Raw genomic sequence first — 15,447 nt, 5'->3', positions numbered from 1 at the left:
GGAGGTAGCAGTAGATCTAGTATAGACGGTAGACGAGATGAAAGACGAGATAGATACGGAGAAGAAGGGATAGATAGAAGTCCTTGAAGAGAAGAAGGGAGCGAGAGGAGCCTCGAGACCTCAAGTAAGACATCTCGAAGTTTCCTCCTGCTGCTGATGACCTACGCATACTCCGTAATACATATATAAAAAGGGCAGCAGCCTCCATCCTCAACCCCTGGCTCTCTCTTTCTCTCTCTCTCCATCTCTCAGCGTACGGAGTATAAGTAACGATACTCCATAGTATAATGTACGCATCCACTGCTCCACTCCAACAGTTGCATTATATTGTCCTCTTCTCCTCTTCTCCTCTTCTTTTTTTTATGCTTGTATATGTTTGACGTCTTGTGAGGCCTCGACAGGGGTAGGCAGTGACTTACCTAGGAGTACTCCGTACATATTCATCCCCATCCCCATCCCACGCAAGCCATCGATCTTCTTTTCTTCTTTGCTTCTTTCGCTCTCTGCATCCTCGCTGTATCCTCGCTGCGTTCTTCCTCCCTTTTCCCTCTTTTCTTTTCTATCATAAGATCATCCGGACGCCCCTACGCGACTCCACCCTCCCTGATCTTAACTTGATGCAAGCAATTTAACTTAGCCTAGCGTCGTGTCTCAACCCCTAGCTAGTCGGGATAGGGAGTTATTAACCACCTGGGGACAGGGCTCGAGAGAGGGAGAGAGAGCAAGAACAAGAGAGCGGTGGTAGACGTCCTTAGACGGGATGTGTCCGTGATAAAGAGGGTAAAGCGTCTGGATAAGGTAGACCGTTATGGACATCCCGTCGCAGTTCCTCGCTTTCCCTGGATGGCGATGGCTGATGATGTGCTGCGACGGTGTCTCTCTCACTACCACGCTACCTAGGTACCTAGGTATACCCTGATCAGCGCTCTTTCGTTCCTCGAACCTGCGGAGCATGCATGAACAAAAGAGCAGGTACCTTCTTCTTCCCTTTTCCCTTTTCCCTTCCTCTGCCTGCTCATCCGCCTCTCTCTCCCGCACACACAGACACGCGCACACACGCACACTCACATTCTCCATACGCACAAACGCATTCTCTCGGAGGATACGAGTGTTGTCTCAGCTTCGCCCCCAGCGAGTCTGGAGTACTCACCTCCTCCCCTTTTCTTCCCTTTCTCTCACCTTTCTTACCTTCTCTCTCCCTCTCCCGTCGCCTTTAAGGATGATGCTGTACCCCGTAACTATTTCCCTCCTGCATGAAAACTTTTTATAAAAATATTACCCATCTTCTTCCTCTTCCTCCTCTTCTTCTACCTTCGTCCCTTTTCCCCTTTCCCGCCCTCTCTTTTCTTTGTTTGCCTCGCCAGCCCGTAGTTATCGGAACGCTCTACCGGCCGCTGCGACGTGATTGGCCTGCTCCCTCGCCCTCTCTTGTATCCGTAGTTTGGTTACTTTACACCTTGACTTTAATGGCAAAGGGGAGTTCCTGAGAAAAAGCAACGAGCCGAATCTTATGCACGAGCAATGTGGGCTCTCGTCTTCTTCTTCCTCCCTCTTCCTCCTCTCTTGCTCTTCGGGGCCCTTCTCGCTCCTCGTTCGTTCGCTGCATGTTCGTGTTTTTTTTTCTGTCTCTCTCGCTCTCTCGCTCTCTCGCTCTCTCGCTCTCTCTCACGCGGTCGACCTCGGCCAGATAATCTAGCGAGATGGGCCAACCAAGTACGGAGTAAGCTAGCTAGCTTCGGTCGTGAGATGTTGGCTTGAGATCCGCCTTGCTGCATCGCATGCTTTAGTTAGCCAGCCCGGTGTTAAGCCCCAGCGTTGTACCTTCGACTCGGACGGCGCAGGAAGAGAAGGCTGTACTCCGCGACCTCCATCAAGAGACATGTATCATATTCTCTCCTCTCCTCTCCCCCCTCCATCTCTTCTTCTCTCTCTTCATCCTCCAGCTCTGGACCATCAAGCGTTGTCGTTCTCTTTTTCTCTTCTTTTAGTTTTGTTTTGATTATGTAAGACATGTCCTGATTATGTCATCTTCAACGTCGTCGAAGGAAAACTTCGAGGCAGAAGAAGAAGACGATGAAGATGAAGATGAAGATGAAAATAATAAGAGAATTAGCAGTAATGGGATAAAGAGCATCTTTTGGGGTATCATGGCTTATAGACATGATACTCTACATTCAATTAGGGCCTCATAACTTTATAGTGATATAAAGGTGTTGGTGCCTCTAGTGACTTACTCCCAGGATCCTTCCTCCTTTAGGACATTGCCTGGCTCCAACCTACATCTACACCATTGATCTATACCTCTAGGTAGACATATAGCAGGTGCCTATTCTAGATAGCCTGCTCTATCTTCTTATAGGAACATGTCTTGATATGTCTGTGAGACTACCGCTGCTACTACCGCTGATATCACCCGATGTAGATATCGCCAGAGTAACATGGACACAGGACACCAACCGTGACTCCTCTCTCGGCAGATAAAGAAAAACATGAACAGGACAAGATGGAAGGTAAACAAACGCCGGAAGACTCATCCTCTTCTTCCTTCTTTTTCTCTTTCTTCTTCTTCATTACACACTCTTCTCTGTCAATATTCACTGTTCCTCCTTCACCACCCTGGAACCATCATTCACGTTGACAGACTACGAGGTATAAAAGGACAAGAACATTCAGCTTTCAGTCCTCGACCTCTTTCTTTCTTTCTCTCTCTTTTACCCGCAATGTGCAACGCGTACTCCATCACCTACAAGTGCGGCCACGTCCAGTACGCCCAAGGCCTGCCCTGTGGAAGACCCGACTGCTCTGCCCCTTCCAGACAAATCCCTTGCCACCAGATTTGCCTCGACTGCACAGACTACGAGTACATGGGCCTACGCTTCTCTAACAAAAACCAGCGTTGCTCAAACATGGACGAACCAGCGGCAGTGAACGCGCTGGCTCCCCCTTTTGAAGACTACATGTGTGAACCCAGCTTCGATGTCGAGATGGTCGACCCGGCCATCTACAGCGACATGCTGGGCATCCAGGACGACATCATCTCCTTTAGTCCACTAGAGGAGCCCATTGACGCCCTGACAGGCCGCAGTGCCCTCTCGCCACCGCAGCTACAGAACACTATCGAGTTTATCCAGCTTGAAGCCCCCGTTCGATCCCACTACATGTACCCGTCTCCTATCAACTACTTTGCCGGATGGGACCCCTTGGAACAACAGACTCACACACACCCGGGATACGGAGACTACGTGACTAGCCTAGATGAAGCAGACATTCATTGTCCGTTTGCTGCTCCAGCTCCTACTTCTGCATCTACCTGCTCAGACAACAATGATACAGTCACCGAGCAGACTACCCCGTCCCCCTCATTCTTCAGCCGTAGCTGCAACGAGATGTCTCTGAGTCCCGGAACCCCTGAAGACAGACTGTTTCTCACCAGATGCCTAACTTCACGTGAACTTAGCCCTACGCCAGGCGCCCGCGGCCACGAAACCTTTGTTGAAGCAGCTTCCGCCATACTCGACCTACCCATCTCTTGGCGCGGAAACGGGACCCTTCGCGAGTTTCTAGATGAAGAAGATGAAGACGGCTATCTTCCCGACGATGAGGAAGACGAGGAAGAAGAAATAGACTACACTACCCCTCAACCCACCAAGATGCGTCAGCCTGACTTCCATCGTAGTGATTATCAGGTGTTCCCGGACCTAGGGGGTCCAAAGATCTCGCTTGGGAGTGCGTCAGCTAGCGATAATTCTAACCTTGGCGCCCTTGACCAGCCAATGGCAGACGACACTGCAACTACCGACATTGTTGATACTACAGCTACCAAAACGGCTCCTCCTACTTCTGCTGCTGCTGCTGCTGCTGCTGCGGAAAAGAGCGTAAAGGGCGTCGACCCCGACACTAAAACAATCGGACCTTTTTCTCTCGCTCCGACCGCCGAGGTTGGGCCGTCCAACATCTAGGATGCAGCCGACTTTATTGTTTGTGCATGGACACCCCCACTAGGATTGAAACAAAACGGCGTTGTTTGGGAGTTAAATCCGTTACTGCGATATGTGGCATGGACCAGGAGAATGGGGCGCATGGCTTTGTTGAATACCTACTTTTTCTGCATTTTGACCTGGCTAGTGGAAGATGGAATGATCATTGGAAGGAGATGGACGGGTGAAGAACACAATAGCTAGTCTGATACATGTTGTTTTTTTTATTTCATTTTTTACTTCTTTTAAATTTGAAATCAACTTCTCTTCTTACATTTTGAGCATCGCTGTTTTGTAGAACTACCCATCATAAGGGACAATGAATCCATCTACTTACTTAGTTGCTAGCAATTAGAGAAGGTGGTTTAACCTACCCCTGCATATCAACATCCCCTCCATCAAACCCCGTCTCCATGCCCCCCTCGCCAGTAACAGACATGTCATCTTCCAGCCCCTCGAAAACCATAAACTTCTCATTCTTCGCATCCGTCTCATCAGGGACGATGTTTCCATTCTGCACCTCACAGTCCTTCAGCACACAGTCTCGGCCAAGCTTACTTCTTCTCCCGATGATGCAGCCTACAAGCTGACATCGTTCGCCTATCACCGCCCCGTCCATGAGTAGACACCTAGTCAGCCTCGCACCAGTCGCGATGTGGCAGTTTGCGCCAATGACAGATTCTTTGATAATGCATTTCTCTTCCACCGTGACGTTTTCTGCAAGTAGGCAGTCTGCTTTTGACACCGTGCAGCGCTGTGCGAGGCCGGGTGGGTAGGCGATCTTGTTGGTGTGGGCTAGAGGGGAAAGTGTAGTTGTGTTGGGAGGATGTGTATCGCTGATGGCGTCGAGCTTGGCTAGACGGAGTGATATTGATAGAAGTAAGGCGGAGTTGTCTACTCGTCGGATGAGCGGCATTGATGGCTTGGATGGTGCCACGTAGCCGAGGAGTGGAGGGGTGTTTATTTTATCTGCGGCGGCTGCGGAAGAGCCCTCAGCCTGGTCGTCAGCCGCATGGAAGCTGCTGGCAAGGCTTGTAGGGATGGCGCGCGTCTGGGTATCGAATTCACGCGTGAATTTGGTTGTGCTCATGCCCAAAAGGTCGATTTCCTCCTCAATGTGGCTATTTGCAGGATCACCTGCTTTCACTTCTTCGCTCTTTTCCGGTGACTGAAAAAGGTCCTGGATGCCGAGTTTGGCAGCCAACCCCTTTTGCCAGCCTGCCTTCGCCCACCAGCCAAGGAGGTCCTCGCTGATGCTCTGGAACTTTTCATTACGTTGAGCCATCTCCTTGACCCAGTATGGAAAGAAGTAGATGTGGGCGTCACGGTAACCATTGAGGATCTTGATTCGTCCATGCTGCTTGAGCAGTGAGTACCGAATAAAGAGTGCCTTTTTCTCCTCTATCGAGTCCTTTAACGTGTCCATTGGCATGGTGTATGCAATTCTATGCAGGCCTGCGCGTACCGAAGCAGGAGTCGCAGGAGACCCTTTGACAGCAGGTGCTTCATCCCCACTCAAGGGGGCAGTGACCAAGAAGTCAGGCACTTCATCCTTGATTTTCTCCTCGCCTGTGGGCAAGGGGTACCAGACACCAAGACCACCTCTTCGTCCAGCCTTTTCTCCTGCAAATCCGAGAAGACTAGATGATCCAGGCAATAAGGATGCGCCACCGGCTGTCCCGTCGAGTGAGCCCTGGGTCATCATCCATGCCTCTAGGAGGGACTGCCCGGGCATATCACATATCAAATCGCAGGGGAGAACTATAAAGTCTGTTTTTATGCATGCCTGGACCTCGGGCAGTTGAAGGAGCTCCGCAGTTCCAGTCGTAGGAGAAAGGTCCGCGGGAGCCAGCAGTGTAGGTGTGGGGAACTGGATAGATGTGAGATGAGGGTTTTGTGATAGAGCAGTCTTCATGACTGACTGGCTGGTAGGCGAGGTGATGAGCGTGACATCTACACCGACGGGTAAGCAGGCAAACATGAGAAGAATAATGCGGGTGCAACACGCTACGAAACAAACTTTTACGACCAAAAAATTCATAAAACAATAACAATGCAATGCATGTAATAAATATCATCCAGGATAACCGCACAAGAAAGCAATAAATGATGTTCAATATCAAGGGAGGAACATACTGGTAATTCCTAGGCGATAACACCAGTCCATGGGGTACCATACCATCGGCCGATTTGCAACAGGTACCAACGCCTTTGGGAACTCCTCCGGGATAGACGTGAATGTATTCAGCGAGGCTCCTGGTCCGCAGAGGATCAGGGCCTGGAAGCCTGTCTGTGGCAGGCCTAGGTGAGGCATGATAGTAGATGTTTTATTCCTTTGCTCGGCGGGGTATCTCTTGTGATCAACCGAGAATGTATGTGGTTTATTGGTATAGGTTTCGTTTATGCTCTATTGTATAGTCCTGGTAAAGGAGGTATTGAGTGAGATATGTCTCAGGCCAGAGTGAATTTCTATCTCCCCCGGTGAAGCAGCTATGCAGTGACACTGGCGCTCCCGATGGATGTAACAGCGAGTCCGGCTTGATATTGACGATGTTTGATGCAAATGCGGGATGTCGAGCTTGAACCGTCCATGTCTCGCCCTAGTTCCAGTCCTAACGCAGTCGCCTATGCAAGAACAGAGTCCATCTCCGGGTCTAATCTGCTAATCTTTCTTTTTCTTTCTCCTCTCTTTTTACTATAAAATATTCCTTCTTCCTCTGCTTCTTGTGTTTCTCTTCTCTTGTTTTCTTTCGTTCGTTACTTTTGAGTCACCTTTTTTTTTGCTTTGGTGGTTCCTGCTTAGTAAGCCATTACTTAATAACATTACTAATTTATTAGTAATATTCATCAGTATTAGTCACATGTTTTGATGATGACATAAGCAAAGTCCCGAGGTTGGACTTCGTATCTCGATCTTGTTTATTTACTTCAGCTTCAACGTCGATAGCCAACATCAACGGTGTTACTTGCTGTCACGGAGCGATACGGATACCACCCACTGCATTGATAAAGAGACCGTGATGCTTAGGAGGCGCAGCTAACTTCACGAGAAAAGCGACTGTTGACACCACATGTCGGAATTCAGCCGCCGGCGCTCCTCTGGACGGTCCGCTCTGGGGTACTGGGTGCCGCTGGTGGTCACCGTTGGAGTAGCGACAGCCGGACTCGCAGCTTGGGTATGGAGTGAGCGCCAGAGTGACGATGATGATGAGGGATTGAGCTACCATGATGATAATGCGCCCATCACCATGGACCCCGGGACCGGGGATAACTACTCGAGGGGTGCCACAACCGCCACTGACGATGGCAGCGTGATATCTCGTTTTCAGGGCGCCTGGCGTCGAACTCCCAGCCCGAAACAGCTTTTTGATGGCGCAAGCCGGTCGGTTGTTGCAGGCGTCACTGCTGCGGGTGCTATGGTCGGAGGTGCCTTATCATCTATACGCGAAGAAGAACGAAGTGAGTATGACGATTACGACCAGCAGCACCCGCGGAACCACGAGCCGGCTGCCGCCCCCGACGCATCTCGCGAGGGCCAGTCTATGCCTGGCGCATTGCCCACTGATGCCACAGGTACCTCCCAGTCACGTCAAGGGCCGAAAAAGGTCAAGACGGTTGCCATCGTGGTATCTTCCGTTCTGCCTGATTCGGAGATCGACGAGCATGTCTCGGGTCATGCTGTAAGTTTATAGATCTTATACCAGCTAAATCCCGCTAACATTGTCCCCGTAGTCAATCCTAGCGCACCTTCCTGAGTATATTGAACCCGAAACGGCTCGCGTTTTCGTCCTCATCTATGCGCCAGGTGTACATCCTTCTGGTGCCGTAGGCTTATCTAGGCCAACGCTGTCGATAACTTCTTCCTATTCCAACATTGCATCTGAAGAGGCTGCTGGCGCAGAGTCTGGTGAGATCATGCCTCTCACTGCCGTTGACCCCGACCCAACATCCGACGAACCCCAGCAACCTACCTCTCTCTACCATACTCTTTATACTCAGGCCCAGGCAATCGTGGACAATGAGACGATGATTATGCCATTCAGCACGCCTGGTGGCCATGTTCACATTCTCCGCCATCTTTCTCCTGAGATCGTGTATATCCAGGAGAGCCTCACTGGTAACATCGGAGAGAGCGTCAACCAGATCTCTGGATGGGTCCGCCAGGTTGTTGTGGTTATAGGTGACGAAGGTGGGCGAGGTGGTCTCGTCGATAGTGAAGACGAATCCGCCGTTGCTGACAAGGGAGAACGGTGGTGGCAGAAAGAGGGTGTCACTGGCCTCGGCAAACGAATCACTGTCGTTGACGGAGTCCGGATTGGCGAGGAATGGAAACGACGGGTTTGCGGTCACGAATGATCCTAGTATGACGGAACGGTGGTAATTTTTCCTCTCGGTTTCTGCGGCGTTCATGTTTCACGATATATCAATTTGGCTTCCTTTTCTCCCATTTTCCCCTATCCTTCGTCTTTTGACTTAACCCTCAGTCATCTTTCAGGTCCCTCCCGATGAGCTCTGGCATCCCGTATATGCCTGGGCTAAACTGGGCTGCACATATTCGTACATAGCCTGCGTGCGCTTCAGCAAGTCGTCTGGTGAGGATCTTTTTTGTATACGTTTAGCAGCTATCTACTAGCTATTTATCTATAAATAATTGGTCCAACGAACATATTTCTTATATCAAAAAACCATTTATACTGATTGACTCATAGATATCTCCCGTGTACTCCCTGAGTCCATTTTTGCAACCCTTGAACCTCTGGAAACCTTGGCACTTTCCTCAAGATACCGTCGCGTGTTTTGTGCTGAGTCCGGTATTTCAACTTTGTCTCCTTTCTCCACGCCTGAACAGTGCAAATATACCATATGGCTTGGATTTATCGTGATCAAGTAGGGAAATTCATACCGAGAATGATGCCTTCATATTAGCCCTATTGCTTTCGCCATGCGCATGTAGATTTGCTAATTATATGTATACACAGAAAAACACTCCAGCTCCACGCCTGAACCCCAGAAATAATCGACAAATAACTGAGAATAAAAAGGAGAAATATAGTCTTGGGACGGCCCCGGTGCAATCAATTATGCTTTGCTGGAGTCGTTACCAGGAGCAATGATTTCGCAGATCTGGTCAATGACAGGGAGCATGATTTCACCCTTTGGAAGCTCCTGGTAGCACCCGCAAGCCTATCATGGGAAACATCATTGTCAGAAACTCACGCCAGGAATACATTTCCAATACAGAAGAATGAACAACATACCGTTGGAGCATTAGTCCCAGCACAGATAAGGATCTGAACCCACTCCCCCTTTGCGGCGCAAGAGGCGATATTTTTGGCTAGCTCTTCGCAGTTTGGAGCGGAGCCAGGTGGAGGAAGACCTGGAAAGCCCGGAAGGCCGGAACCAGCGACACTAGGAGCGCCGGCAGAGCTTGAAGTTCCTGGGGTAGTTGGGTTTCCCACAGCCTTTGAGGATATGCCGTTGGTGTTGGTGTTGGTGGGAGCAGCCATGGCAGCTCCGGCCATGAAAGCAGAGAGAATGAGGGCCTTGAATTGCATATTGAGAGAGCCCTTGACGTTATACAGGGGGTAGAAAAGAGATGAAAGTACAGAAAGTACGGAAAGTGTGAAGGGAAGCTGGCTGATGTGCGGATGAATTGGATCAAAGCGTGAGAGAGAAAATGGCCAACTTCGAGGGCACTTCAGCCCTTTTATGCCTTTTCCTCGAATCCTTTAACCCCATCTTCTGTCTTGCTGAGACCGTCTTCCTCCTCCTGTCGTCCGATTACGGAGTGCCGACTTGGCTGGGGGATACAGTCTTATCTGGACGGTTTGGTTTATGTCTCATATCTAACCTCCACATACTGGTAGGCAGGGGATATATTCACATGTCTGGCCGATGAGGGATAAGACTGATCTCCAGATTTTCACAGCTGTCCCTGAATTGGGCTGAGCCTATCGCCGGCGCCATGTGCAGACTTGTCGCGGGTTATGTCAAGTGGATTGGCTTAACCGGATATTTCTTCACAGTCCTGACCCACTAACCAGAGATGAGACCAAGCAGGTATCCAAAGTTGAGCCTATGTTGCCGCGGAATACTAGCTTTTCTGAGCGGTTATGCTGAAAAACGGTGCATATGAGCATATGATAGCGGGTAAAAAATTGAGTTTGCGCGGCAGATAGGGGCCTCTGTGGGTGCAAACGTCTCCATCCGTGGGACCGAGTGATCCCCCGCGATCACGGCTGTTTCTTCGGGATCTAGTTAATAGTGATAGCGTCTAGCAACAGGGTCGTGCAACATCGACCTGGGTATTCAAAGGCCGATTCAGGTGCTCTCTCCGAAGCCGCGGCGTTCTTTATCGGGAGAATCGGGGTATCTTTATCTCCTACAAATCCCAAAGAGCTCACCTTCCATCGCCACAATCGAGGAATTGGACCTTTATCTTCTCCGGCTTTCATGCACTCCAGTCCCGATATCAAGCTCCCTTCTATACCCACGGGTATACTACGATATACAGCAACCTATCCAAGAAAGGAGAATGGGAGTTTCATGCCTGTCCCAAAAAGGCGATCATCGGGCACGTTTCACCATAAGTGATGCGCAAACACGGGGGCGGCTCGCTCGTATATTTAACTAACGAACCAGCTATCTGACTTGCGCATCTTTCCCCAGTTCCACTCGAACGATGGGCATAACTCTTGGACCCATCTTTTTCATAGTTTCACCCACGTCAGAGGATAGCCTCAATCTGGCAGTTTTGTGAATTATATTCCTCATGCCGTCGCCTTCTTGACGATACCGCGGCTCAGTGGTGATGCGTCGCCGCACCTCTCAGCATATCTATCAAGCTTGTAGCTACCTATAACTACTTACTAGCTAGTTAACCTGGTTTCCCACCAGTTAGTAAACCATGTACGTACGGAGTACGTCCAACCCACAAAAATGATACTGGAGTATTATTCGCTATACCCGCAAACTACCTTCCCTACCGCCAGACAGATAATTATATGGTCAACTTCAAAATATCCCCTCGCCCGGTACCTCCATGTCTCTTGCTACGCAGGTGGTTAATACGGGATTGGCTAATGCCAGGGATGGGCTCCGAATTTTGGAGGAGGGGGGTTTTAAGGTTGGTCCCGAAATTGCTGCAACAGAATCCCTGTCGCATCAGTTTTGCGAGATCATATCATTATACATATGTCAGATATAGGATGGGATACCTTAAACACACTTCCAATTATCGATGGAGCTGTTTATCACCTATTTCATCTTTTCGATGATACTACCCCTACGCATACCTCATACCCAGGAAGCAGGTTATCGCAACTCTTGGATCCCACTGCTGGATTCCACCGGAGAAAATCACTTAAAGTAATCCCCGTGAACTTCAGGATTATGCTACATGTTTCCGACCTACATAAAGAGTTAGACGGAGCTCTCAAAGAGGCTAGATATGTTGGAGACTTTACTCAGAAACAAGCCAACGCTTACGGCAATTCGATGGGAATCCTGGTTGTGTCGGATTAGTAGCGGTCGGACTCGCTGGGGCTGACATGGTCCGGGATCGTGGTGTTCCCGGCACTGCAACGCAATACCAGTACCCTTCCTATGTGCCTTCAGCATGTATGGCTATACCAGACTTCATGAGCTAACACACAGAAGAAAAAAAAACTACCGACCTTGATATTTGAGCAATTCTCCTGGACTGCTGGGTTCCAGGAGATGAAATCTCCCCTGGAAAAGGCGCCAAACATGATAGTTATAGATTCACAAGTATCGCTCAATGTCATCTGATACCAAGCTACGCAGTTGCTCACAGAATTCCTTTGTATTGGCGAAGGGGTTGTTGTTACCGTTGGAGGCTGGGGCAAGTTCTCTTCAGAAAAAGCCCCAGCACAATACCAGTAGCCAGCCCAGAGACCAGAGCAATCTTTACCCAGCGCTGGATTCCACCCCAGGAACTGTTGTTCAGTGATATATCCGAACTGAGAAAGGACCTTGGGGCACGTATCACCCTGTTTGATCCCAGTAAAAGTCAGTTACCTGGTAATAGGTTTTGCTCTAGGCTGCCCACCTACCGGCCTTGCTTGATAAAACTTCTGGCAGCCCAGTACGAAGCCTGGCTGGGTTGGAGACGCCGTAAACTCTGCTGTGTCTATGGAAGTCGTCATTGGCGTGTATCTTGTAGGTTCTGGATAAGATATGGTTGATCCAACTGGATAAAAGAGACTCAAGGAGGTCCTGGGTTGGATTCCGACACATACCCACCAGCCGACATAGAGGCCCGAGCAGTCATCTCCGAGCCCCTTATTCCACTGATGGCTATATGAAATATGAAGAAAGTATTAGGGACCGTGATGCCGCAAGGAAAAGGAACCGACTCACAGTTCTTCGAGTGTCATTGATGTCCCGTGAAGGATTTGGATAATATTACACGTATCGCCTACCCTAACAAGGTACCACTTGTTGCAATATGAAGGTTGTCCGGGCTGGGTCCTTTTCGGCGGCCATATCGTTTCACCGGTGAGACAGTCAGCCTTTCCGACGTGACTGGATTTCTGATTGAATACGTTGATGTGATGGTAGTTTTGCTCGCGGTTATCGTAGTCGAATTTATAGAATTCGTCTCGATAGGCGTGGCAAACACTGGATGGTCGCTCACTCCAACGCAGTATGAATATCCCACCCAGAAACCTTGGGAGCAGTCCTTTGGAACTGATGGATTCCACTCTAGGAACTGATTGTGTGAGATTCCATAGGTACCTTCGACCATGGGACACGTATCTCCCTTCCGGACGGTGTGCCATCTATGACACTTCTGGGCAGTCCTGGATTTTGTAGGGCCAGCAGGCGAAGTCTCCCCGAGTTCAATAGGCTTTGGGGCGAAGGTGGTTTGGCTAACAGGCTGCTCTCCCAGGGCGATACCTACCCATAGGAGGAGGATAAAAACGCAGCAGTTCATTCTAATGGCCAACTATGAACAAGGCTTGCTACCGGAAGGCGACAACTGGTAGGGACACTTTTCACCTTTTTGCCTCGGGGACTTCGTATGCCTCATCATAATTTATTGAAGATGATTCCTAAACACAACTTGAGGTCATCTTCGGGGCGGCTCCTCTACAGCAAACGACCAAACGTGCGATGAATAATTCCACGAGATTTGGCTCGGCCTTCGCGGTTCCACCCCGGTGCAGCCCTCGTCGCGATCGCTACTCGTCTCATGTTCCAACGCGAGGAAATGTAGACCCTGCCGTGATGGGACCTATATTGTTGATGGTACATAATAAAAATTGTCCGTTGGTGTGAGAAAAGAAAGGTGAGGTATACATGAAAATTAGCTTGATCTGGTCAAGAGATACTCGCGTATAGTATCATTGCTACCTAACAGGCATAAGAAAGGGGAGTTTATAACCATTCTGGCGTCTGGATAGCTCTAAGGGGGGAAGAACACATATATCCCCCCCTTTAGCTGCAATTGAATACCTCTGGATCAGTGGAGCGGCGAAAAGTTTTACAACACCCTAGATCCAAACATGAACCCGTGCAAACCCAGCTTTCTCGTCTTTTCCCTCTTATATACTTCAACTCTCTTTGGCTTTGCTTCGCCTAGCCCTGCTGTCGGTAGCGACGACAAATCCCCGAGTGGTATTAAAGAGTATATATGCACGGCTACGAGAAAGTGCAAACTAGGATGCTGTGGCCCTCTGTAAGTGGTAATTCCATCCTTTGAATTCTGAAGATAGGCTCATAGTTGGTTATCGACCACTAATTTCGACCGACTAGAGACCGCAAAGGCAACGGAGTCTGCGGCTTAGGGCCCAAGTTTTGTGGCCCAGGATGCACATCTTCGTGCGACTCGAAAAGCGAGTGTGATCCTGGATGGGGGAAGAAGTGGTCAAGCTCCGAAAAACGTCCCCTAAATGTGTGTTGCAGCAAGTTTGGCTTCTGCGGTAAGCATACTCATGCTATAACTATACCACTCTCGATCTAACAGCGTCTTCATAGGAACTACTCCCGAGTTTTGTGGGGGTGCTGTAGTTACGTCTCCGAATTGTGGGAATAGTAAAACCGCCTATTCAAGAATAATTGGCTACTATGAAGGTTAGAACTTGCAGCGGCCTTGCGGAGGTAAGTTCAGCCATGCTAGTCATGGCCGCCTCTCTTAACGCTATATGAACTGGGTATTGATATGCCATAGTCATGAAGCCAGAGGATATCCCTTTAGGCTACTATACCCATATCAACTTTGCATTTGCGTTAATTGATCCACATACTTTCCGTATTGCTCCAATAGACCCTCAAACTGGCTCACTTTACCAGAGAGTAACGGCACTAAAAGACAGGCAGTCTGATCTGGAGGTTTGGATTGCCATAGGAGGCTGGGCCATGAATGATCCAGGGCCTACCCGAACTACTTTCTCCGATTTGGCGGCATTTAAGTCTAGACAAGATGCATTTTTTGAATCCCTTATTACTTTTATGCTGAACAATGGATTCGATGGAGTTGATATTGATTGGGAATATCCAGTAGCAGACGATCGAGCGGGAAAACCCGAAGACTTCAAAAACTTTGTCACGTTTCTAAGAAGACTCAGGCAGCGGTTAAACCAGACTGGGCGGAAATTCGGTCTCACAATCACTTTGGTCAGTTTATCTCGATTTTAATGGTGTATAATGGCATAACTAACCGTGTCTTTAGCCAGCATCTTATTGGTATCTTCGAGGCTTTGATATCGTGAACCTTGAACCGCACGTGGATTGGTTTAATGTCATGACATACGATATCCGTAGGCCACTCACGTAGCATCCCTTTATACATGTCTATTCTCTACTAACACCATGCTAAACCTTCTAGACCGGACGTGGGACGCTGGGGTCACATCTATAGGATCATATGCATATGCTCACACAAACCTTACAGAAATTAACATGGCCTTACAAATTCTCTGGCGTAATAATATTAATCCAGCTCGGGTGGTAATGGGTCTGGGATTTTACGGTCGAAGCTTCACAATGAAGGACCGGAATTGCTTGGACCCTGGCTGTGAGTTCAAGTCTGGAGCTCGTGGAGGCGAATGCACGGGAACTTCGGGGGTATTATCGGCTGGAGAAATCAAAAAGGTCATCTCTCAAGGCGCCTCTATTAAAATGAACTCTGAGGCAGCAGCAAAAATAATTACCTGGGACAATGATCAGTGGGTCAGCTGGGATGACGAACAAACACTAAAGATCAAGATGGATTATGCAAATCAGCGCTGTCTCGGGGGTATTATGGTCTGGGCCATTGATCTAGACGATGGGACTTTGATAGATGCTTTGGGAGCTGCCATGAACAAGACGAAAATGGAGGTTTTCGAAGGGTCTCAATCATTCATAGGGTCAGACCTAGGGACAATTTGGCCTGGAAAAGAGGAGCTATAAAATATATACTAGGCTCTCTGATTTCGCTATTTGGTTATTAAATTTGATCTCT

General features: G+C 49.1%; 7 protein-coding genes across 7 annotated transcripts; 3 read left to right on the top strand and 4 right to left on the bottom strand.

The window, feature by feature from the left end:
- Window positions 1–1,508: 1,508 nt before the first annotated feature.
- On the bottom strand, window positions 1,509–2,012 carry MGYG_07237 (hypothetical protein; the record flags this gene model as incomplete). Its single annotated transcript, XM_003171190.1, has 2 exons — window positions 1,509–1,692; window positions 1,822–2,012. The coding sequence occupies 2 exons, from the start codon at window positions 2,010–2,012 to the stop codon at window positions 1,509–1,511; spliced, it is 375 nt and encodes a 124-aa protein (XP_003171238.1).
- Window positions 2,013–2,720: 708 nt separating this feature from the next.
- Window positions 2,721–3,959, top strand: MGYG_07236 (hypothetical protein; the record flags this gene model as incomplete). The annotated part of the gene is made up of 1 exon (XM_003171189.1): window positions 2,721–3,959. The coding sequence occupies one exon, from the start codon at window positions 2,721–2,723 to the stop codon at window positions 3,957–3,959; it is 1,239 nt and encodes a 412-aa protein (XP_003171237.1).
- A 388-nt stretch (window positions 3,960–4,347) lies between these two features.
- On the bottom strand, window positions 4,348–6,291 carry MGYG_07235 (hypothetical protein; the record flags this gene model as incomplete). The annotated part of the gene is made up of 2 exons (XM_003171188.1): window positions 4,348–5,930; window positions 6,114–6,291. 2 exons carry the CDS (start codon window positions 6,289–6,291, stop codon window positions 4,348–4,350), a joined length of 1,761 nt encoding a protein of 586 aa, XP_003171236.1.
- A 757-nt stretch (window positions 6,292–7,048) lies between these two features.
- MGYG_07234 (hypothetical protein) lies at window positions 7,049–8,333 on the top strand (the record flags this gene model as incomplete). The annotated part of the gene is made up of 2 exons (XM_003171187.1): window positions 7,049–7,657; window positions 7,710–8,333. The coding sequence occupies 2 exons, from the start codon at window positions 7,049–7,051 to the stop codon at window positions 8,331–8,333; spliced, it is 1,233 nt and encodes a 410-aa protein (XP_003171235.1).
- A 723-nt stretch (window positions 8,334–9,056) lies between these two features.
- Window positions 9,057–9,532, bottom strand: MGYG_07233 (hypothetical protein; the record flags this gene model as incomplete). The annotated part of the gene is made up of 2 exons (XM_003171186.1): window positions 9,057–9,161; window positions 9,236–9,532. 2 exons carry the CDS (start codon window positions 9,530–9,532, stop codon window positions 9,057–9,059), a joined length of 402 nt encoding a protein of 133 aa, XP_003171234.1.
- A 1,566-nt stretch (window positions 9,533–11,098) lies between these two features.
- MGYG_07232 (hypothetical protein) lies at window positions 11,099–12,936 on the bottom strand (the record flags this gene model as incomplete). Its single annotated transcript, XM_003171185.1, has 6 exons — window positions 11,099–11,119; window positions 11,273–11,387; window positions 11,444–11,576; window positions 11,650–11,989; window positions 12,053–12,296; window positions 12,422–12,936. The coding sequence occupies 6 exons, from the start codon at window positions 12,934–12,936 to the stop codon at window positions 11,099–11,101; spliced, it is 1,368 nt and encodes a 455-aa protein (XP_003171233.1).
- Window positions 12,937–13,507: 571 nt separating this feature from the next.
- MGYG_07231 (chitotriosidase-1) lies at window positions 13,508–15,395 on the top strand (the record flags this gene model as incomplete). The annotated part of the gene is made up of 6 exons (XM_003171184.1): window positions 13,508–13,680; window positions 13,758–13,924; window positions 13,980–14,075; window positions 14,173–14,618; window positions 14,674–14,761; window positions 14,830–15,395. The coding sequence occupies 6 exons, from the start codon at window positions 13,508–13,510 to the stop codon at window positions 15,393–15,395; spliced, it is 1,536 nt and encodes a 511-aa protein (XP_003171232.1).
- Window positions 15,396–15,447: the final 52 nt, after the last annotated feature.

This window comes from Nannizzia gypsea, genomic scaffold (genome assembly GCF_000150975.2).
Source record: "Nannizzia gypsea CBS 118893 supercont1.6 genomic scaffold, whole genome shotgun sequence".
Classification (NCBI taxonomy): Eukaryota; Fungi; Ascomycota; class Eurotiomycetes; order Onygenales; family Arthrodermataceae; genus Nannizzia; species Nannizzia gypsea.
The sequence above is the reverse complement of the archived record's forward strand: the minus strand, read 5'-3'. Positions and strand labels throughout refer to the sequence as shown.